Genomic DNA, 24,769 nt, shown 5'->3' with positions numbered 1-24,769 from the left:
GTTCATATGTCTGGGTGCAAAATTATTTGGTCTGAGTTTATATGTCTATCTTTGGAATGCAAAGTTAAGTTTATATGTTTGGGGTATTTGGTTCATATGTAGAGATGTTTAATTTCCCTACAGAATGGGATGCCTCGATTAGGCGGGAAATGGGGAGGGAGTCGAAAAATTTTTTTTTAAGCTAAATGCATTCCCCGTCCCTACCCTGTTCCCTGTTCTCATCCCGATTAGTTTCTACATATTTATTTAGTATAGTTATCTAATATTATGTTGTTGTTATTATTATTATTATTATTATTATTATATTTAAATTTCAAATTTGATTATTTATTGGGAAAAATAATGAATATGTTTAAATTGAATATTTAAATTTAGATTATATATGTAAATAATTTGATTTATATTTATTTCTTTCTACTAAAAAAATTAATTAGTTTTTTTAGGCCCAACTTTGAGTAATTTATCTTTAAATTCAAATGGTCAGTTAAAACTAATCATAATAAATAATTTAGTGATAAAGTTAGTTATTTAATTAAAATTTGCTCATATTAGTGATTTAAATTAATTGATTTTTTAAATAAAAAAAAAAGAAAAAAGAAAAGGAAAAAGAAAAAGTAACGGGGAAAAATTATCCGCGGGAAATTTGATCCCCGCGAATTACCCGTGAGAATCTCCGTCCCGATCCCTGTGAGGAACTTCAGGGATAGGGAATGAATGGAGAATGATATCCTAAGTCCTATCCTAGCTTGGGGACATTGGGATGCATAGTTGAGGTTAGATGTTTGGGGTATTTGGTGTCTGAATAATCTGCTTTTATGATTACTACTTTTGTTTTGAAACTTTTTTATTCAATAATTTTACCCATAATTTTTTGTGTAAAATGTGGATTGCAATTTTTTAATTTTAATTTTTAAAGTTTTCTTTAAAATTTTAATTTTTGGTAATGAACCATAATTATTAACCTATAACATTTTTTGTAGAAACATGGTTAAATAAAATGAGAAACTAAAGATAAATCAAAACTTTGATTCTTAATTATTCTCTATGAATTTCATCTTCTTCTTTTCCTCTCTTGTTGTTGCTCTGTATTTTACTTTATAATTTTTTTTTAAAAAAAATTGAACTTCCCTCATCATCTTAGCCGCCAAAGAATGCCACTACATTTTTTTTCTATAATTTCACTTTCAATTTCTTTAAATTTTGGAGGATCATCATAGAACATATTTAAATTTTTCACTAATTGTTACTATAAAATGTTTCAGAAAAAAATATTAATTTTATGGTTTTTTTGTATATGTTACAAACTTTTTAACATCATAATTTTCCAAATATTCTTAACACTCATTTGATATATGAATTCAATTAAATAAATATATATTTTACAATTTCTACATATGAATATTGCATTTAATGTAGACAAAATATCATTATTTATATAATAAAAGACTCTATAACATACTTTTAATCGTCATTAGTCTTATAATAGTCAGAAGTGGTTGCTGAAATTGATTATAAAAGATGATTTTTGTTGAAGTTTGTATTCGAAGGTGGTTGTTGGAGCCTAAAGTTGGTCGCATGAAGGTAGTATTGGAGTTGGTCGTTGAAGTTTGTCGTCAAAGGTGGTTTTCAGAGCCTAGAGTTAGTTGCACGAAGGTGATCGTCAAAGTTGATTGTCAAAGATGATTTTCGTCAGAGTTTGTAGTCGGATGTGGCTGTCAAAACCTAAAGTTAGTTGTATGAAGGTGGTATTATAGTTGGTTGCTGGAGTTTGTCATTGGAGGTGGTTGTCGAAGCTCGGAGTTTGTCATCGGAGTTGCTTGCTTGAAGGTGGTCATCGAAGTTGATCATCGAAGGTGATTTTCGTCGGAGTTTGTAGTCGGAAGTGGTTGTTGAAACCTATGAAGGTGGTTGTCGAAGTTGGTCATCGGAGTCTGTTGTCGGAGGTGGTTGCCGAAACCTAAAATTGGTTGTCGGAGTTGATTGTACGAAGATGCTTGCTTGAAGGTGGTCATCGAAGTTGATCATCGAAGGTGATTTTCGTCGGAGTTTGTAGTCGGAAGTGGTTGTTGAAACCTATGAAGGTGGTTGTCGAAGTTGGTCATCGGAGTCTGTTGTCGGAGGTGGTTGCCGAAACCTAAAATTGGTTGTCGGAGTTGATTGTACGAAGATGCTTGTTGGAGTTGAGTCATCGGTGTTGTCATCAAAAGTGGTTGTCGGAGTCCAGAATTGGTGGTTATTGGAGCTCGAAATTGGTCACAAGAGTTGTCATCGGAGGTGGTTATCGGAGGCCAGAGTTAGTTCCCAGAATGTGATAGATAATCGTCGACATTGGCCAATGAGTGGAGTCATTGATAACATTGGAAGAATAGAGAGTTGGAGTTTGAGTGAGTTGGTAAAATATATCAACTTGACTCTACCAATATTTAAAGTTTATGGGTTAAACATGGAGTTGACATATTATACTAACTCAATTCGACTCATGTTGGTGAATCAAATATCTCATAATGATTTATGAAAATTGATGTTATTTATTGGTAGAGATGTTAATGGGTATCTCTTTGTCCTTCTCCACATCTATTTTAAATTTTTGTAAGCTTTTTACGAAATCTTTTATTTAATTTTGTGGATTAGGTTTTCCATGGAAAATTATTCTCCATGTTTCTTATAATGGAAATCTCTGTTGGTTTTGCTAAAAAATTGATTCCAACCGAATACAATGATTTTTAATAGTAATTTTAAGTATAATTTTTTCATTCAAAGAAAACAAAATTCTTCAATATCCTAATGAAAACAATATCACAATAACATTCCTAGGCTAAAATATAATTAAAATGTTTTAACATAATTTTTAAAAGTTTAAATTTAATATTACAACACATATTCTTCAAAATTTCAAAATTTCAGAATTTTACATCAGTGTGATACAAAAATTTTCTAATGTTCTTTACAAGAATAATGTATTCACTTTTTATTGCTATATTTGCAATTATATATATATATTTGCCATATACATGCAATGGCTCTTATAATTTGTTTTTGTTTGAAAAACTATTTTTTACGATATGTTGGGAGAATCAAACTTTCGAAGTTGATAGTACATACTTGATTTCAATTGAGTTATGCTCATCTTGACAGTAACCTTTAAAAAAATGTACCTTAAAATCTCCTATGAATAACTGAATAATCATAAGATACAAGTGTGAATTAACCCATTTTAACATTAATGATGATTGACCATCAATTAGAAGAATATAATCAAAGCAATTTAAAACATATCAATTTAAAAAACGGTGGGTTTAGCTCAACGATAATTGACGTAGTTCACTATTCTAGAGGTGGAAAATTCGATTTCCCATCTCACGAAGTTGGTGGTACCATAAGAAAAAAAAAACTTTAAAAGCAGTGTTTAAATCAAATTCTAATTAAATAATTTGCCATGGGGTTTGGTAGAAGCAGATCAGAAAAACAATTTGTTACCCTCTTTTAGCAAACATGGAAAAACATAAATAATTGTTTCCTTTGGCCTTTTTTTTCCATCCCTCTTTTGCTTTTGCTTTTGCTTTTCAATTTATTTAATTAAGATTTTGCAACCAATTATGAGAGACTCATAAATCTGGCAACATCACACACTTCTAAAATCTCTCTCTTATGTCTTCTTTCACTTTTACCTTTTGCTTTTTCTTTTCAACTTGTTCAATCAAAGGAAGATTCTACAAACATCCCAACACATGTGATTTATGACTTTTAACACACTATTTAAATTGATTAAAGCACATTTAGGGTTAGGATTAATCCCTATTTTTTTTAGGGCTAATTAATATATAGTGCAAATTAGTTGATGAAAATCTCTATGGCTTTTATTGAAATAAAAAATATAACTTACCATGTTCAATTTATGCTTAAGCAATAAAGATATATAATTTATAGTCAATTTTAAACAAAGATTAGGAAGACAATAGTGGAACTTTTAAAACACATGGATTAAAAGCATAGTGAAATTAGAATTAACCTAAGCTTTTGTTAATCAAAAAGCATGCAGATGGAGCTGTTAGCTTTGGTTAAAGTTAACACAGAAATCGAGTTAATTAGGTCTAGATATTGCTAGTTGAAGCATGAGTACTTTTGATTAGGGTTTTGTTTTTGTTTTATTCTCTGAACAAGTCACTAAAAGGTAATGAGGAATCAGTAAGCGCACCGAAACATCTCAACTAGATTAATATCTTTGTAGCGTATTCATCATATTCCAACTCAATAGAGAAGAAATTCATTGCCAAGAGATGAAAAATACAAGAAAATTCGATACAAATGAACAATGAAAAAAAAAAAAAAGAGAGAGACTAGAGGAAAGTCTTCCAATTAACAGTGATTGTAGCAACATCATAATTACAAAAGGATTTATATTTAGTGCACCAAGAGGTCGCCAAATATATAAGGTCTTTCCACAGATGAGTTGGTGTTTTTCAGTGCAATTGAAAGTTCTATTATTACTTTTTCTTGAATGTTTGCGAGTCAACAATATAGGCCCATCGATAACATATCTATTACTATTTTAAAATATGATGACTCAATATCGTGACTAGTAATATATTGAACTCGAAGAATAAAAGAAAATAAAACGAAAAAAAGTTTCTTTTATAACCATTAGATTAATTTAATTAGATCGAATATAGTTAGGGACATATATTTTAACCCGTTGATTTATACTCAAAGTGATTTATTGGTACATAATAATATAGAGAATGTCTGCATTTATTGATTCATGTAACCAACAATTTTTTTTAATTGACACGAACTATGCAAAAAAGCCATGTACATATATAAACCATGCTTACTTTAGATACAGGAAGTGGATTGTAAAATATTTGACTATTGACTTCAATTCGATTTTTTTATTATGAAATGTGTTGTCAGATCAAATAATGAATAAATCATCTACATTTGGTTATCACTTTATTACTATTGAATATATATTCAAAATGATTGACTTGAACATAACTCATGTTAAAGCATTATATTTTCGATTAAAAAAAAATAAAAATAAAAATAAATAATACAAAATTTAAACCTTGATATTTCTTGAACTTGGAAAAATAGTGAAAATGTAAATTTTAGTTTTGATTTTATTTTACCAAGTATGACAACCATACTGTTTTGAGGTCACGTTCAATAATTTCTCGAACGACCTTTGGTAATTTTTGCAAGTATAGGATTTTGACGCAATATATGAAGAGAGGTTGTTCCACATGTTACGAAATCCGCCATTAAAAAATATAAAAGAACGTAAAATAATTGACATATAGATATACGTGGTTCATTAACGGTGTGTTAGCTACGTCCACGGTACAAAGGAAAAACAGTATTATTAGAGAGAATGTTTTCTGAATACACAAACGACACCTTTAGGATTAGAGAGTTTATATAGCGCATTACTCTAAACCCTAGGATCCTAATCGTAAATAACTACAAACAAAAGAATATGCTAGATACGAATTCTGAATAGGTTTCAGGGCATTGCCCCCAAACTCCCACTAGGGTGCGCCGAGACCCCAAACAAAATTCAAGGCATTCCAAGACCACACATTATTAGAAATATTAAAAGAAGTTCAGTTATTGGACTCAAATCGTTCAAGTTAGAAATCTTTCAAAGTTTGGATGTGCTAACTTTATTTAAATTCTTTTGGTGTTATCTTATTGAGAGTTGAGAAAAGGATGTGAGCGGCAAAAGAAGAGCTTGAGAGAGTACTCTTGTGATTGAAATCGGGGAGAGAATTCCAGAATTCTACGTGATTGTTGTAAATTTTTTCACATAGTGAATTTCCATCTGATGGATTTGGCCATTTTTGTTTTCTTTTCGAGTTTGAAGTTTTCCACTAAATTCTCGTATTTTCTAGTTTTGTTGTTTTCTTTATATGCTTATTCGTGAATGAAGGATGGGAGGTATTCTTTCACCTAGATGAAATGCAAAGCTTGAGGCATCTATTCCTAACCTTGTGAGTAGGGTTTGTTTATTATTGTAAGGATTTAAAAAATGTATCCTCTAAGATTTTTGCTGCTTCTTCTTTACAGAAAGCTGCATTCAAATTCTTCGGTGTTGTGACTTTGAAGACTAATATCTTGTCACTTTCTCCAAAAGAAACTGTGGGATTTGGAATCTTTTAATCATCATTGTTAGCCGCCTATCAAAGTTTTATAACTTTTTCCATTTTCCATTTTATAATCTTAGTTTACTCAATACTTAGTTTTTGGTCATGGAAACAATGCATCACATGAAAGACTTATCTACATTGGATGACTTTGGTTAAGATATTCACATAAAATTACCTTTCATAAATATATCTTAGAAAAAGAAAAAAAAAACAACTTGATATATGTTTCAAGAAGTAGGTTATATTGTACATGATGCACTATACTTAAAACAGAGAAGTCTTTAAAAAGGGGAAAAAAAAACATATACCCTTCAACTTTGCAAGTCATTAGACCATATGTGTACTTTCTTATAAGTGAATCAAATTGGGCTCTAGATTAGTTTATTTATTTTTTTTTTAAAAAATTATTTTACTACTTCAGTAGAAGAATCAATTTGAGTATGAGTATATAAGTTAATGACAATATCTCTATTCGTATATGACATTTTTTTAGGTAAAACAAAAAGTAAAGTCACGAGTATTTATGGTCAAAATAAATAATATCATACAATATTAATTGAGATATGTGAAGGATTGTCTTTAATCAATGGTATAAGAATTATAGGCCCCTAACTTAGTCTCGTGGGTCGTAGAATCCTCGAAAGCCGGTGGAACCTTTATTATGCAGGTGAAGTATTTTGGAGAAGAGGAACTCTCTTGGGTTCAGCAAAATCTCGATAAAGCAAAGGAGTTGGATGGTTGTTCAAGGAGAGAATTAATTGTTTGGAATGTGACTAAAGTCTCACATTGAAATATCAACGAGGGACACATATTTCCGATAGTATATGTCTTTTGGATGAAACTAAAAAAATAGTCACTATAGCTTAATTTCTTGTCTAAATAAGACAAATCGATTTTTTTTTTCCAAAAAAAAAAAAAAAATTAAAATTTCCCATTGTCTCATTAAATTTCTTAAAACATTGTACCAATAGTAGATTCTCTCTGAACAAACATTTTTTTTTCTTGAGAATTATACTAAGATTTCATTTTATTTCAAGTTCTAAACTTGTAATTTTAACATTAAAAATATTAGAAAATAGCGAGTCTATACTTGTACATACAATTAACATTAAGAGAGTGTTGAAAATCCTACATTAAAAAAAATAGAGATTTGACACTCTATATTATATAAAAGATACATGCATGAGTTACTCCGAATTGATTTTGAAATGAAATATTCTAAGTTTATCTAAGAGGGAACACATTTCAATTATATTTGTTAATGCATGGGATTGTAGATTAAGATTTTTTAACTTCAAATAATTCAAAAGATATCAAAGACATTTATTATCATTTTCAAAGATCGATAGTTCGATCCATTCCTACAAATGTCTAACCAATTTTTTATAGCTCAACACAAAATATATACTAAGTAATAATATTGGTCATAATTCTGTCTTTCTTTTCTCTTTTGTAAATTAAACTTGCTCTTATTAACCTCTATTTATTTTGTAGTATATTTTTTAAAAAATAAATAAAGGGAAAAGACAACAAAGAAAGTGAGATATGGCCTACATCAAATCATAAGCTTCACTAAAGCTCAAATTCAGCATGCAACACAAATTCTTTTCTTCTGACAAGAACAATGGTTTCTTTCATACTCTTTGCCTTTTCTGTCTTTTATAGAATATTTTTATGTGTATAAATATAGCCTAAACAATTCCAATAGACAACACAACCAAACATCTCTCAACCCTTATAATCTTTCCTTCTATTATTTTTCACTTCCCTTAAACCATGGCCGCTCCACACAAGGCACCCACCACACCTGCATTGCTTCATTCTAAGCAATCAGCCAACCCTAAGGACAAGGAGGAGATGAGCATGAGACATTACTCCGACGACCTCGTCACCGGCCACATTTATGCCAAACATCGTGATGACGACACTACTAAAATTGACCTTTCCAATTACATCTCAGTTATTGAGAGCATTATCACCACTGCTGATCGAATTACTGATACCGTTCATCGCGTAAAAACAATTACTATATATTCACATACATATAAAAAATTTGGCTTGTCTTTTTTTTCTTTTCCAGTGTTTGACACATTATAATATTGTCCATGCATGCAGGGAAGTGAAGGGCGTTTGGTGTATTCAAATGATTCATTGGCATCCGGTGTTGTGATCGAGCCTCCGCTCTGTACCCTTCACTGTATCTCGAGCGAGGTCATAATTCATAAAATTATGTCATATTTGTTAACTAATTTATTTTTAATATCTTTTCTTGTTTGATTACATATATTTCTTTGGTGTGTTTCTTATACTTTTCAAAGAAATATGTGAACATCAAACAAACAAAAACAAGTTCAATTTATGGAAAGTTGAGTAGTTTTTAAAAAATGGTAATTCCAGTGAGTAGAATTTTTAAGGCTAATAATTAAATGTATAGAAATATTATTAAAGAATTATTAAATATAGTAAAATCTATAAGGGATAGACTTTTATCAGTGATATAGCCTATCATTGATAGACCTTTACATACAACTGGATCTAAATTTTTTAATATCTACAAATTCTTTTGCATTGTGCTATACCTGCTAATACTTTGAGCTTAATTGTTATATTTTCAATTGTCCATTTTAAAAACTTGTTTTTGTTTTGAATTTTGACTAAGAATTCAAATGCTTTCTTAACAAAGATAAAAACTATGGTAAAGAAAACACATAAAAATAACTATAATTTTTAAAAATAAAAAATCTAAATCTAAATGATTATCAAACAAAGTTTTAATGGTTATACTTTGTATCTCTTTCTTTTTAAACTTTTTTTGTTATGTATTTCACCTTTTAATAACCCTTTTGAAATCTCTAAGTAAAATTTCAAACCATGCACAAAAAGAACTACTTCTATTATTGTTATTATTTTTTGAACTTTTACTGTAACATCATTTTCAGCTATCATGCAAGCCCACGGGGATAGAAAAAGCACACGAAACCACACTAGAAATCTTTGAAATATTGGTAAATTATCCATGGGAAGCCAAGGCAGCTCTCACTTTGTTAGCCTTTGCAACTGATTATGGAGATTTATGGCATCTCTACCATTACTCCCAAGCTGATCCATTGGCTAAATCTTTGGCAATTATCAAGCGAGTAGCTACTTTGAAAAAGCACTTAGACTCACTTCGATATCGTGAAGTGTTTCTCAACCCCAGAAGTCTCATTCAAAGCTGCTTACAAGCAATCAAATACATGGATGAGATTAGAGAATTCTCAAAATATGATGTCAAGGAACTTCCTGAGTTACCTTCTGCTCTTCGTCAAATCCCATTAATTACTTATTGGGTTATCCACACTATTGTTGCTTCTAGAATTGAGCTCTCCACCTACCTCAGTGAAACTGAGTAAGTTTTTTATCTTTACCATAAACAATCCGACAAATCGAGCCGATCGATCAAGATCAACTGTGTTAATTTCAATTAGTCGGCTTATGTCAAAGACTCTAACCGACCGACGGAAAATGACATGTTGACTCTTGTTATGTAGTGTTTGTTTGAGAGTGATTTTCAAATCATCAAAATCACCCTAAAACCCATTTTTAATCACTCAAAATTAATTAAATATTAAATTTTATACTTTGAAATGCAATTTCATTTCATCAAAATTAATTTTGAAGGATTAAAAATACGTTTCATGGTGATTTTAAATGCATCGCTCTAGTATTAGGGTATGATGAAGATGCTACAGATGTGTCAACCTAGTTGAGATGTCTTGGTGCACCTATTGATCGATATCATCTATCTTGTTCAAATTTTTATAACTATTTTAGAATCAATCACATATAATACCTTTGGAAGATTTTATTTGGTTTATAAATTGATTACAAATGGTTGTTTTTTTTTCCAGGAATCAGTCACAGAGATATTTGAGTGAATTGTTTGAAAAAATTGCCCTTGTACTCACTGTACTCGAAAAGCATCTAGAGGCCATCCGAGAACAACATGGTCAAATACTTTACAATATATAATATTTTTATTAGTGATTGATATCATTAATTAATTGTCAAATTTATTGGCTTAACTATGACTGAAAAATAACATTAAATTTAATTTGTTGTATATATTCATTTGAATGCAGAGGAAGTTAATCTCTACCGGTGGTTGATTGACCACATTGAGCATTATCATACTGACATTACATTGGTTATTCCCAAGTTGCTTAGCGGTAAACCTGAAACCAAACCACTTATTGATGGCACTACTCATAGAGAGGTCTCTTCTTGCTCTAAACATTTGCTATTGCAAGTTTAGTTCATTATGAAAATTATATATTTGAATCTTGAACTTTTAAACGCGTTTGACAGATCTTAAATTTTTAATTTTGTGTCAATAGCATGTTCTTAAACTTTTATAATATATAATTAAGTATCGAATCTTTAATTTTGTATAAGTTATCGGTGTGGTCTACTTTAAAGAATTAATTGTTCTATTTAGATATAAATTTAAATTTTACGTTGAGTCGCAACTAGCCTAAACATTCAATAATATCAAATAGATGAAAGATACATATTGATACAATTGAAAGTTGAGAAACTTAACTTGTAATATATTTAGTCATGTAATTATAATTTATTAGGAGGGTATGTTATATGTAAGAAGGTGTGTATACAAAAAGAAAAGAAAAAATCGACAAGCAAATAAAGCATGAAAATGTAAACAATAAAGATCGACACGGAGATTTAAGTACTTTACTAACAATGTGTTAACTACGTCCATCAAAAGAGGAGAAAAAACCATTTTGTTATTAGAGTGTAATATCAGATAACACAAATAGGAAGACGCTAGTAGGGTTAGAGGATTTATACATAACACCTCCTATAAACCCTAGGTCCAAAATCGTAAATAACATATAATGCGTATACAAATCATTCTAAAAAATGTGTGGGTGTTTTTTCAGGTAAGTGTTCATGAAAGTTTAGCGGGAAAGAACGTGATATTGATAATTTCTGGGTTGGATATCTCAGAAGATGATATCAGAGCTTTTCATAAGATTTATGAAGATTTGAAAAGAGATAATAAGCATGAGATAGTTTGGATTCCAATAATCCCAGAGCCTTATCACGAAGAAGATCGTAAGAGATATGATTATTTGCGTTCTACAATGAAATGGTATTCAGTACAATTCACTACAAAGATATCTGGCATGAGATATATTGAAGAAAAATGGCAACTTAGAGAAGATCCATTAGTTGTGGTACTAAACCCACAATCTAAAGTGGAATTCATGAATGCAATTCATTTGATTCGAGTTTGGGAAAGTGAAGCAATACCTTTTACATTCAATAGAACTGAAGTTTTACTAAGAAAAAACTGGCCCGAGTCAACTCTTATCAAATTTGCTCATCAACCAAGATTGCAAAATTGGGTATGTATTATAACTATTGATATGCCTGCATTTTTAATACAACATGTTTTTGTTTGACTACTGATAGAAGAAATAAGGATATGAAACAGTGGGACGATGATCTAGAAAAAAAAATTTGATCATCAAATCATTTTAAGTCACTGTTACACTGTTACACTATTTCAGGTCCTTATTTTCATTTGAAAGTGTTAAAAATGCTTCTAAATTCATGTTTAGGAGTTATTTTGAAATAATTAGAATCGTTTTTGTTATATTCAAAATCCCTGTGAAACACGTCTTTCTTCACTCAAAATCATTTTAGATATTGATTATTTTACATATATAACTCTTTCTAAACAGATCGCAAGAGAGAAGTATATCCTATTCTATGGAGGAAAGAACCCATTGTGGATCCAACAATTTGAAGAGAGAGTAGAAATTTTAAAAAGTGATCCTTTAGTAATGGATGGTAGTTCATTTGAGATTGTACGTATTGGAAAAGATGCAACAGGAGAGGATGATCCAGCACTAATGGCTCGTTTTTGGATAATACAATGGGGTTATTTTGTAGTTAAGAGTCAAATAAAAGGTTCAAGTGCAAGTGAAACAACAGAAGACATCTTAAGATTGATATCATACCAAACTGAGGATGGTTGGGTTGTTCTAACTGTAGGGTCAGCCCCAGTGTTAGTTGGTCGTGGGAGTTTGATATCAAAATTACTCGAAGAATTCCCAAAATGGAAGCAAAATTTGAGGCTCAAGGCTTTTCCTGATGTCTTTAGAGATTACTTCAATGAATTGGCTCTCAAAAGTCATCAATGTGATCGGGTAGTTCTTCCTGGATTTAGTGGATGGATTCCTATGATTGTGAATTGTCCTGAATGTCCACGTTTCATGGAGACTGGTATTAACTTCAAATGTTGTCACGGAGGTGTTGATGTGTGATGTGATCATAATCCAAAGTGAGTTATCGTTTTTTTTATATGTTATATTATTACTACTAATTAAGACTACTATCAATAATAAATGATGCCATTTTTGGTGGCAATGGAGTTGTTTTTTTCCCCTTTTATGTTGTAATCGAGGCATATGATCTCGTAGTTATTTCATCGATGGAATATTTGTATGATTTTTATGCTATTTAACTAAATGATATCATTGTATCTTTCTCTGTATTTCGAAAAGTTATGAAATACTTTTATGTTATTATTTCTCATTTTCTTTCAATCTTTCGTAAATTATGAAGTACGTTATCTTACCAAATCTCTCTCTCTCTCCTCTCATCATACGAAAAATATTGGAAAAAGAAAATCAAAGTTAACCCTTAAACTTTCAGGTAATATCAAATTTAGTCCATAAATTTTAAAAAATGTTGCAGTTTTTACCCTTAGTTCAATCTCTTCCAATTCACCCATTAATTTATCAAAAATAAAAATAAAAATAAAGACTATTTTCAAATATAGAAAATAAACCAAAATATTTATAATTAATAATAGAATATCATCGTCTATATGTGTTACATCGCGATATTATCTGTGTCTATCATATCATGACATAGATAGACACAGATAATAGTTTATCGCTGTCTATCATAGATAGACTGTGATATTTTGCTATTAGTTGTAAATATTTTTAGTAGTTGTATCATTTAAAATAATTTTTCAAGAAATAATCATATATAAAACTAATTAAATTCAATAAAATAAAATTTTGCACATAGAAAAATTTAAATAGTGCAAAAATTTTCAGTGAAGCTTATTTTTAAAGCTAATAAAAAAATACTCAAGAGAATACTAAAAACATGCAATGTTTATCCATCCCCAACTTAAAGATGGAACATTGTCCTCTATGTTTAGAATAAACAAATGAATTCAACAAACAAAAGAGAATGGATGTAGAGAGAAGTTTCGTGGTTTTCTTGTTGATCGCTTATTTGCTTGAGAGAGAATTTCTTGCTTTTGTTTTATTTATTTGAGAGCTCATTTTTCCTCTTTTTATTGAGTAAATCACCTACAAAGAAAAAGAGAAATTTGAAATACTAAAATAAGAAAGAAAGAAGAAAAATGAAAAATTAGAAAAGACAAAATGAAAATAAAAAGAAAGAAAGAGAAAATTTTATCTTGTTGCAATTTTTTAGCGTCGTTTGCTCGACGTTGGTGAAGAGGGGTATCAAGTATATGAGGGATTAGCTAAATGCAAGCCCAATTGGACTTGATTTACATGTCCTTCATTGTAGCTTTTGAGTCTGTACCCGTTTACTTTAAAGATTTTTCTAGTTTCTCAAGGAACATGAAAATTTTCATGTTTTTCTAGGTTTTTGCTTCTTGGGGTTCTTGAAACAACTTCCCAAGTTTTTACTCTTCTTTGGAGAAGGGAGAGCCTTGGGCTCAATCCCTTTTACCTGCACATTTAAAACAGAGCAAAGATTAGAAGCTTTGATTTTATTTTTGTTATTACAATTGAATTTTGAATTTGAATTATTAGTTGAAGGTTTTTCATTTATACAAATTTTGTTTTGAAAATTTGAATCTTCTTTTGAAGTATTTATATTTTGGCAAAATTTGTTGTTGAAAGAATTATCATTATCATCTTTTGAAGAAGATTCATTCTTTTTAGAAAATTGAAGTGAAGAATTAGAAACATGCTTTTTATTTGAACTATAATAGTTGCAAAAGTGAAGAGATGCACGAGAAGAATTATGAGAAGTCAAATTAAAACCATAATGAATTGAAAGGGCTACCAAACAATGAGAACTTTTGTATAACATGGAATCAACAATGTAATCAATTTCATCATGTGTCTATGGAGCAAAGAGAATAATATTCCTCCAGAAATCTCATGGCGTCATAAATGTTGAAGGATATTACCTCTCCGTCAAATTCTACTCATAAAGACCCCTTATCTATATTAATTATAGTTTTTGCAGTTTTCATGAAGGATCTACCAAGTAGAATATTAGAGGAAGAAGTAGAGTATGGTTCATCCATTTTTAAAATGTAAAAAATCAACAGGAAGAATTAATTCTCCAACTCTTGAAGATGCATGCACTGATAGTCCTTCATCAACCTACAAAAAAAAGTTAAGTAATAAAAAATTTAAGTAAAGTTATTAAAATAAAGAAATAAAATAATCGATAGATATATGTACTAATTAAAACTTTGTCAAATAACCATGCAACTGTATTCCCAATTGCATCTTCTATGTATGTCATTTATGAGTTTGGCCTCCATAAAAATGCATCATGTTTCATTGATAAGTCTACCCAAACTCTAACTGCTTGTGGACCAAGGGGAATATGATGAACAAGAACTTTTGGGTCATTTGAAGACCATCGACCTTTAGCAACTACCTCTCCTATACCACACCAATCTAGCAACTTACACTTGCGAAGAGCATTATTATTGTTAATAGTCTATCAACAAGGCAATATAAAAAGCAATATATAATATAGTGAGAAACTTATTAAAAGTTTGTTAATCTAAAGATAGTTCAATAATCTACGAGTAATAAATAAAGAATATAGGAAACAAATAATAAACACTTTACCAAAGGTGAAGATACCACAGGGTCAATAGTAACGTTGTTAATCAAGGGTCCATTTGAAGCATTAGAGAGATATTCACTTGTATTTCCCTAAAATTAAAAGAATTTAAGAAACAAAGTAAAAATATTAAATAATAAGAAAACATAAACATAAGCCCACATCGATTCTACTAGTTAGTAGCATACTTGAACTTTGAGTAGGTGAGAAATCAAATATCTCATTTCAATCATCTCTCCCTCCATCTTGTTACACTTTTCTTCAAGTTGGGTATAACTCTCTCTTTGAGAAAATGCAGACAACTTTGATGTGGTCACTCCAAATTTGAGTCCTCTAACATGACCACGATCAGGACCAAGAACTTTGCTTATTGCATCATCTTTCATATTAGTTGAGGAAGTGTTTATCCCTTCATTATCAATTTTTTTCAATACGTTCCTAGCATTCCATCAATTAACAAAACAAAAGTGGTCAAGGAAGAAAGAGCAAAACATTCTATAAATCAAAATTAGAAATTCACAAGACATTGAAAGTAATAAGAAAAACCTTACAATAACTATAATCATACCATTATTTCTGCAACTTGTGAGTTACCAGATTACCATCTCTTTTCCTGGGTGGCTTGGTCCATAGTGCAACTCTAGTCACTGAAGTTGAGGCTGAACTACTATTTTTCTTAACAACAACACATGTGTTAAGAAAATGCTTTAGGACTGAAATAAGTCCACTCTGTTTAAGTTGATTGTGTCAAAGATTGTTCCTATTTTTAGGGATTAGTTATTTTGTTATTCATGCTCTATAATTGTGGAGCAAGTATAGGACTTTTTGGTAGAGGGTTGTTATGTTAAGCTTTAAATATTCTTGGGAGTTGGTTGAACTGGGCTAGCTACTTAGGAAGAAGAAGAAATTACCTTTCCGCTTCTTAGAGTGATTGCACTTACATTTGCATGCTCCAGTTGAGTAGGTAGCTTTCCTGATGATTTACTCTCAAGCTTGCTTACCACAATTGCAAGTTGCATGATTTGTGTGCCTAAGTTTGAGAAGCCTTGTCTAGTTTCTTGTTGAAAAGACTTTGTGTCTTGTTGAAGTTGTTTTGTTTCTTGTTGAAGTTGTATGTTGTCCTTTTGCAAATTGTGGAGTACCTGTTGAAATTTTAACGAATGGTCCACAAGAGATTTAACTACATCCTTGAGAGACATACCTGAAGAGCTTGAAGAAGATTGGTTCCAAGTTCTCAAATTTTCCTTGGACCCCCATTTGAAATTTGGGTGATCTCGCCACCCTTGGTTATAAGTTTGCCCATGGGGGTCGTACTTCCTTTAGAAGCCTCTTATCACTACAGAAAAAAAAGGTCTACTATAACTTTGAAAAAAATGCTATCATAGGTCTATTATAGCATTTTGTCCAAAGTCGTGACAACCCATGCTATTAAAAGTATGGAGCTTTTCATAGCACTTTTTAAACGCTATTGAAAAGTTGAACTGTTTATAGCATGTTGTTACATGCTATAATAAGTTTCCTTCTATAGCACTTGCTAAATGCTATGAAATATTCATTTTTATAGCGTTTCGTAAATGTTATAAATACAGGTTTCAAATAGCACATTTAGTCTTTGTAACACGTAAGAGCATTTTTGAAAAACTATGAATTCACTTTTATAGCAAAAATATGTAGTTATTGTTTGTCTATTATAGCATTGATTTATAATTCTAATTATTTATTTAGTGAAAGCTATAATAAGCCTTATTGTTAAGGTTTTGTATTCATAGCATTATTAGCTTTTTATAGCTCTAATGAATCCTATTGTTGCATATTTATAACTTCTAAAATATGTTCATTTAATCCTATATTGTTGTGTTTCATACATTTCTACACATTAGAGATCACATAAAATTATATTTATGTAATTTCCAAAATAAATGTTATCAAAATAAGCATTCAATACAAGATAAACACTTTACCAAAGGTGAAGATACCACAGGGTCAATAGTGACGTTGTTAATCAAGGGTCCATTTGAAGCATTATAGAGATATTCACTTGTATTTCCCTAAAATTAAAAGAATTTAAAGAAACAAAGTAAAAATATTAAATAATAAGAAAACATAAACATAAGCCCACATCGATTCTACTAGTTAGTAGCATACTTGAACTTTGAGTAGGTGAGAAATCAAATATCTCATTTCAATCATCTCTCCCTCCATCTTGTTACACTTTTCTTTAAGTTGGGTATAACTCTCTCTTTGAGAAAATGTAGACAACTTTGATGTGGTCACTCCAAATTCAAGTCCTCTAACATGACCACGATCAGGACCAAGAATTTTGCTTATTGTATCATTGATAACTGGCAGAAATACAAGTTATTATAGCCTCTTATTTAGAATTATGAGGGTTAACAAGTAGAATATGTGGTGATTATACTAAGAATTCATATGAAAAGTGAGCTTGCGTCGATCAACATAGGAAATCTCCGCTAACCCAATAATATGCATTATTCTACGTCGAAATGTCTATTTTTGTAGCTATTGTAGGAATCGATCGTATGCAGTGAATCCCAGATCATCGCAAGGGTGATCGCGTGTGTTCATCGCATGGATGTTGCGGTTACAGAGTAATAACCATGATAGAAGGATGATCGCAAGGTTGGTGGAATGCGATGGTACTTCGACAAAAATGAGCATAAATGCATACCTTGGAGTACCGAAAAGATGATGTTGACATTTCACCTACCGCGCCGTTAGTGGCAAAGGTTCAGAGTTGGACCATCACGCCGTTAGTGACAAAGATTCAGGACGAGACCATGAATGCTGTCGGCGATTGAGCTCTATAAATAGAGCCTTAGAGCCCAAATTCAAGGTATCCAAGCTTCTGCCTTAAGGCAGATCCTTGTGATCATAGATGAGAGCGTGAGAAGACATTCTTTGAGAGTTCTTCATTTCTTCACCCATTCCAAGTGACGACCAGAGCTTTGCTGGAGATAGATCTTGAGAGAGACTACTCCACCGCCCTTCCATGGCACCACCGGCAGCCTTGACACACATCTGATGGAAGCAAGAGATTGCCTACATCTAGCCCTCCATCTCTCTTCTACATCTGTATTGTATTACATTTTGGCTTAAGACATTAATACATTTTGTAATTAATGCATCTCTTTATTTCCTTCGACTCCATCTTCATTAACTTTGTCGTTATTATCCCTTACTTTCATTGCAACGAACTAAGTAAGATTGTGAGAGTATCACATACTCAATCATGCGGCATAGACATATGAAGCATGTAACAAACCACCGAGAGGTGTGCATTGCACGAGTATAATGAGTAAATCCTCTTTGCTTAGTGTGAGGCTGTAACAACGCTTGTCTATGAGCTGATCAACGGTGAGAACTCACTAAGCAAAGTAGGCAGTGTTCCTAGAGATAGGAATAATCTTATGTTCAACCATGTTTTATGTGATTATCTTGTCTTATGAGTGCATCATTCACCCTTTGGTCATACTTGAGAGAGTAGTCTAAAGATAGAATCTAGATTTGAGAGAGTCGGATTAGAATCACACAAGCAAGAAGTAGAAACTTAGACATAAGTTCTATTGCTATTTACACATCGCATGCGCCCTTGAAATAGGATATGGTGGTATGTGGTCACCTTATCTCATGTGTGTTAGATCGCATAAGAATAGAGACTTAGACATAAGCTCTATCAACATTTTCACATATGCATCACATGTGCATATTTATGTACAGCATGATCGCATAACTTGTGCTGGTTGGGATTACCCTTGCGATCAAGCTTAATGATGCAGTGAAGCTTTCCCCTCCACTATTTTATCTATTTTTTCATGCATCTTATTACGCATTAACAGTCGTCGCGTCTCTACCAATTCTCATAGTCATACTTCTATTGCTTAATCTGTTTAGTTAGGAGAGGATTCTTCTATTAAAACTGCGCACCGAGGAGAATTATTATCGCACCTACAAGGAATGAACGCACATCACATCTAAGAAAGCAACCGCAAATCCTAACTAAACAATCACTTCATATGCAAACATTACTATAAAACACTCGAGAAAAACTACTTGTAAATAAGTGACCATTGAAGGGATAAAAATTATGTTGTTTGGATTTATCTTGGAAGTTCAAAGATAAAAAAAAAAATCATATGATCAAAAACAAAAAGATTGCAACCACACTTGGGAATACTTCGATTTAAAATTATGCTAGAAATTTCAAGCACACTTAAAGAAGCATCCAACATCCTATTTTGCAATGCAAAGATTGCAAAGACAACAAAAAAATTAACTTAGAAATGACAACTCTTTAACTCATTCGGTAGTCTGCTACAAATGGTGCGATCAATTTTAACTTCCACAATGGGTCTCCAAGATTATGAAAAGTTGCTCACCCTAACAGTATCAATGAGAAAATATTATCAAATCCATTGAGTACTTGAGAGCGTAATAATGCAAATTCATAAAGTTGGAAAAGTATGGAAAGACTAATGAAGTTTCTTCCTCAACCATGCGTTTTATATGTAAAGTATCACTAATCTTCACAATGCAAAAGATAAGTTTATTAAATTAAAAGGCAGGTAATCACTAGCCATGGGAGCATCCGCACACAATTGAGATTTAAAATCTATGCAATTGAACTTCATTTGCACCACTCCTTCGTTATGAATCTTTTGAACTAGAGCTGATTGCAACTTATCTAGATTTTGGATATCCTAGATTTTGAACTAGAACTCCTCCAATTTCTCACAAGCAAATAACATTCATTTTGGATATCCTAACCTAAAATTTTAACAAGTTATCTAGATTTATGCAACATAAAAAGTTTGTCAATTGAAAAAATCAGTCATAATCATCTCACTAATAATACCCAAAAGAGTTAAATTTGAAAGCAAGAAAGTTGAGAAGTCATTCAAGTTGGAGATTGCATCTAGTAAACTGCATCTAGTATACACAATTTACCAGTCTACAAGACAAGATCTGCTATGTCTACATGGAAAAGTTACTTGCCTCATCTGACCAATGTTATTTATGTTTCAGAAAATCTATATAAGATTATAGTAAAAGCTAGTTTTGGTAACCATGGGTGTTAGGCTAAAATATGTACACCTTTGTATGATTTATACATGGAAATTCATGATTGTTAATATCCTAAATGGTTGGTCGTGGTTTGAACCTTGACAACCTTATTCACAATGACCTTGAACAACCAAATGTAAAAAAACAAAGCAAGTGCTTGACTAATATGCCAAAATGTTGATAAATGATATTATGAAAATTTTGTTAAACTATTGCATGGCCATTAGTCAAATAAAAACCAAACCAACATCCAAATAGGTAGCAAACTTTGAAGAAGTCAGGCCATTAAGTCAAATCAACGTCCAAATAACAGAGATCATGGTAGAGAAGGCTTTGCTTGCACATATCAGTGAATATTCTATAAAATAAGTTGCAACCAATTATCTATATCAATAGTGAACAATAATTATAGCATAGGCCAAAGACCATCTTGGCAGTGGAAATAACAGATCAATACACATCAACAAATGGTTTAGGTTCTTTACAGGGAAGAAAAAGGCACACAACAATGAGAGAACATCTAAATTATAAGTGTCATTAAAAATGCAGAGACATGTATCCCCACAACTGCAAATGCAAAAAGAAAAGTGCAACTTATTCTTTCTCCATCCATACAAGGACTCACATTTTTTAGGTACACCATTAAGGATTAGAGTAATAAAAGAATACTTCATCATAACACCAAGTAGAGAAATCATTCTTTACCAAGTCTAAAGTACAAATAACTCATGGGAAGTGCTAGAATAAGCTCTCAACTCCAGAAAAATATGAAGAAAGAAAAAACAACCTGTGACATCTGAAAGAAAAGAGAATGTGAGATGTGCTAACCTTCAATAATAAAACAATATTTATAGTATTGTCACCGTATGAATATTTTGTAGCCCTTTTATAGACCCAAATTGCCTTTGCTTGCTGATTTTTTCATCACTAAGAGTGGGATTGAGTTGATAGACAACCTTAGGGCTTGCAATCTAAATTGAAATCATGACTGAGGCATATGATAAACGGTTCTCAAAGTTGAAATTTTCGTTTGTCTTTCTTTTTTGTAACAATTTTAAATTATTTGTCAAAAAATTGTCTGTTAGAGTAATCACTAAGGAATTGAATATATAAAATAGTTTATAAATTATTTCATCGGATGTTGGACTAAAGAATACCAATGATACTCAAATATGAGTAGAATCATAAGTAAATTGAAAAACAAAGAGTCCTTTTTTTGTACTAAGCTTATGAAAATATGAAGAAGCCATCTCTGTATTTTTCCAAGATCCATCTTGGATGGTAAAGGAATTGCAAGATTATGGAAAGGGATTGGAAGATTACAAAGTAAGAAAAGAAGTAATTAGATTGTTTAACCACAACAAGTGTAGGCTTGTGATAACAGAGTTAGCATCCAGGTTTAACATTAAATCATTAAGCACCAAGTGTCGTGGGTTTCAAAAAAAAAAACAAATCTTTTCCTACATAATTTTGATGTTCTCTCAGAAGAAGACAAGCAAAAGCTTTTGATGGAAGTCTACTTTGGATAAGGGGTCACCATTTTGCCTAAAACTATATTTGCAACAGAAAAAAGGTAAAGTACTTTTCAAGAAAGCATTTTAATCTTGGTTCCTTCAAATTTCTGTTTTGATTCTTCATGTTAAAAAAAATTGAGTATATATGTTTTAATAATTATCTTCCTGAAATTGGTTTTTATTCAATTAAGCTACAAAAACTAGTTTAGCTAGGATTTTGGATAAGAGAATATTAAAGACCCCAAGAAAAATCATTCCATGGAAACCCTTCACTTATTTTTCTTGGAACAAAACAGCACATTAAGAAAAAAATCCAAAATAAAGAACAATTACTTCACCATTGCCAAATCAAATAAACAATTTCACGAGGCATTTTTTAAAACAGGCTCTATGCAGCAGTAAACTTTTACCAACAGAGCTGAATTTAACAAATTGAATTTAGCTAAAATAGAAGCTATAACAGTAGACATTCAGTAGAAGAAATCAGTGGAAAATATAGAGAGAAAGCAAAATGAAAAAGAAAACAATGAACTGAAAAAGAATACCTAAAAACCTGAAATGATGTTGAGTTTTTGGAGAGCCCAATCACAAACCCTATTTGTTGTTATAGGAAAAGCTTAAAGAGGTGCCTCTGTCGCAAGGTTTCAATCCCAACATAGAGTCGTGGGCCACCTCCGAAAACACCATCTATTCGGTCACAAGCGCTCCTCTCACTGACTTCACGCTCATCCGTCCACACTTTCTGACGTCTAATCAAAGCTTGGTGCGTTGTGAATCAGTTTTACGACATCAAGTGAATTCCAACTCAACTGGTTTTTGCGAATCAAAATTGGGGCTTCATCAAGAATCAAGATTAAGTGGAGAGAAACACATAAATAAAAAAGAAAGAACAGAGAAATAAAGGGAAGGGGAAAATGTGAGACCTTTTCACCTTAGTTGAAATGCTATAAAAAGTGATATATCTTGTAGTGAAGGTTGCCAAATCTAAACTTCATAGTTGAAAAAACAAACCATATAACAAAACTAATACACAAAAAGAAAGCACTCAGTATAGATAATTCAAGAGATAATTCAAGATTAGACCTGAAAGACAACGAGCAACAATGATCTAGTGGGCCATTATTTTTAGTAAAGGAATTAAGGCTTCAAATTTTTCATTGCAACTCCACCCAAGATCTTGAAGTCTCAAATAAAGTTAAAAAAACTGCAGCGAAGATAATAAATTATAAGAAAAAGGCTAATCCTAATCATGGCCGTCAAGTTTGTCAACTCAAGAAAAATTCGGCTTCGGCCCAATATTGGAATGGTGCTCTCAACCCATGATCTTTTCAACTTACATGGAATATAGTGTCCCAAGAGTGGAACTATACCCTTGTACAACATGCAATTACAAACGAGTCAAAACAATCGTAGTGGGTCTTTTTCTATAATGCACTTCAACGATACTTTGGGAGGTTTTTTGTTATTTTCAAAGAAATATACAAACCGAAAAAATGATAAAACAATATTTGACAAGTCTTGAAGAGCAAATATAGAACATCAACTCTTTTATTACAGATCTTTTATTGTGATCAAGCTTGGTCCTATTATTGTAAGCATCTTCTGCCATTATTCAGTTTCTTGTTTAGCTGCAATCCAATCTTCTCCAACATCGAGATTATTTTGGATATAATCGTTTTTGGTAGATTGAGAAAATCAATCCTAATCTGATTTGGCTTTATTTATGCCCAATGAGTTGGGTTGAAACACACATTCAATCTCTCTCCATCGCATTTAGTCAAAAGAAGGAGAACAATCATAGTCTTCAATTAAAAAAAATAAGCCAAAAAAGGTTAGAGTTGAAGGAAAGCACACACCAAGAGAAGGGCATCAGAATCAACGATCCAGTAAAACAAATCCAATTGCTCGACGTGAAGCCTTTAAAAGTTAGGGCTTGAGAGCACCATTCCAGTATTCTGGCTCTTCTCGATCCTATACACAAACTCTACAAGAGATGTGGAAGCTTTGAGAACGGAAAAGGCCACAACATAAGTAACCTGTCAAATGAGACAAGAGTTGAGGCTAGGGTTTGTGATGAAGAATGTGTGAGTGAAAGAGAAGGACAAACAAAGTTGGAGAGGACTAACAAATATGCTTCACGCTGCGACTGACTTGCGAAGTTGGAGACGAGAAACGAGAGAGAAACCTAAGAGCAAACAATAGATGGAGCTGTTCGAAGGAGAAGACGAGAAAGAAAATGAAGGGGAAGAGACTGCACTTGAACTAAGAGGCAGAAGAGAAATGACGCTTGAAGGAAAAGGCGGAAGAGAAAACAAATCCAACAGCGCGTAATCTGAAAAAATGAAGAAATTGAGCGTCCTAAATTTTAACCCTCCCGCTTTTTTTCTTTTGTTTTTTAATAGCCTTGTATTGAAAGGCTACGCTAAAATGCTATTGAAAAGTGTAGTGTATTGCATTAACTGAGGTTGACTTCATGGGCAAGCTTCTAAAGCATGTCCAACCACTCTACATGCTCTATATGTTTTAATTTGGGGAAGTTCTTCTTGAGCAACCTGAGTGAAAAGAGAAACTAGATTAGATACTTGAGTTCTCAACTCACTAACCTCTTTAACTTGAACAATATCATATTCTAGAGTCCTTGATCCAAAATTCTATGAATTCTCTACCATAGTTGATATTAGCTAGCTAGCTTCAGTGGGCGTTTTGTCATCTAAAGCTCCATCGACAACTGCATCAATGTTGCTCCTCTCAGATGGAAGCAATCTTGAATAGAGATACTGAATAAGATATTGGTCAGAAATTTGATGATGGGGAAAGGAAGTACAAAGTTGCTATTGAAGGGAACTCGACATGAGGGGATCCTTGAGCAGAAGCGGATCGTCTAAATTTCATTAATTATCGAATATAAAATTTACAGTAAACATACAAGTAGATATGCATTCAAGGTTAAACTACAACATGCTTTTACAAAGAAAACAAGTTTCAAGAAACCCCACCTTTGAAGAACCTTTATTCAAGTAATCCCTCGTACTAGCCACGAACAGAACTTCTTCTTCGTGGATCTCCTTTTTCACGCACGGACACTACCAGTTGAGAACT

General features: G+C 31.8%; 1 protein-coding gene and 1 long non-coding RNA gene across 5 annotated transcripts; one reads left to right on the top strand and one right to left on the bottom strand.

The window, feature by feature from the left end:
- The first annotated feature begins 7,839 nt into the window (after positions 1–7,839).
- LOC120068242 (protein SIEVE ELEMENT OCCLUSION B-like) lies at positions 7,840–12,749 on the top strand. Its single transcript, XM_039019955.2, has 7 exons — positions 7,840–8,159; positions 8,262–8,357; positions 9,086–9,534; positions 10,037–10,134; positions 10,268–10,401; positions 11,087–11,554; positions 11,894–12,749. The coding sequence occupies exons 1-7, from the start codon at positions 7,923–7,925 to the stop codon at positions 12,476–12,478; spliced, it is 2,067 nt and encodes a 688-aa protein (XP_038875883.2). The 5' UTR covers positions 7,840–7,922; the 3' UTR covers positions 12,479–12,749.
- A 1,500-nt stretch (positions 12,750–14,249) lies between these two features.
- Positions 14,250–24,192, bottom strand: LOC120092880 (uncharacterized). Of its 4 annotated transcripts, none has more exons than XR_016525126.1 (3): positions 23,797–24,160; positions 22,216–23,706; positions 14,250–14,599 (listed from the first exon to the last, which is right to left on the bottom strand). It is a non-coding gene; the product is annotated as an uncharacterized LOC120092880 (long non-coding RNA). The 4 variants fall into 4 exon arrangements; XR_005486208.2 differs by lacking the exon at positions 14,250–14,599 and adding an exon at positions 19,143–19,472; XR_016525127.1 differs by lacking the exon at positions 14,250–14,599 and adding an exon at positions 20,587–20,952.
- Between the last annotated feature and the right edge of the window lie 577 nt (positions 24,193–24,769).

Source organism: Benincasa hispida, chromosome 12, assembly GCF_027475165.1.
Source record: "Benincasa hispida cultivar pf3 chromosome 12, pf3_genome.v1.1, whole genome shotgun sequence".
Taxonomy (NCBI): domain Eukaryota; kingdom Viridiplantae; phylum Streptophyta; class Magnoliopsida; order Cucurbitales; family Cucurbitaceae; genus Benincasa; species Benincasa hispida.
The sequence above is the reverse complement of the archived record's forward strand: the minus strand, read 5'-3'. Positions and strand labels throughout refer to the sequence as shown.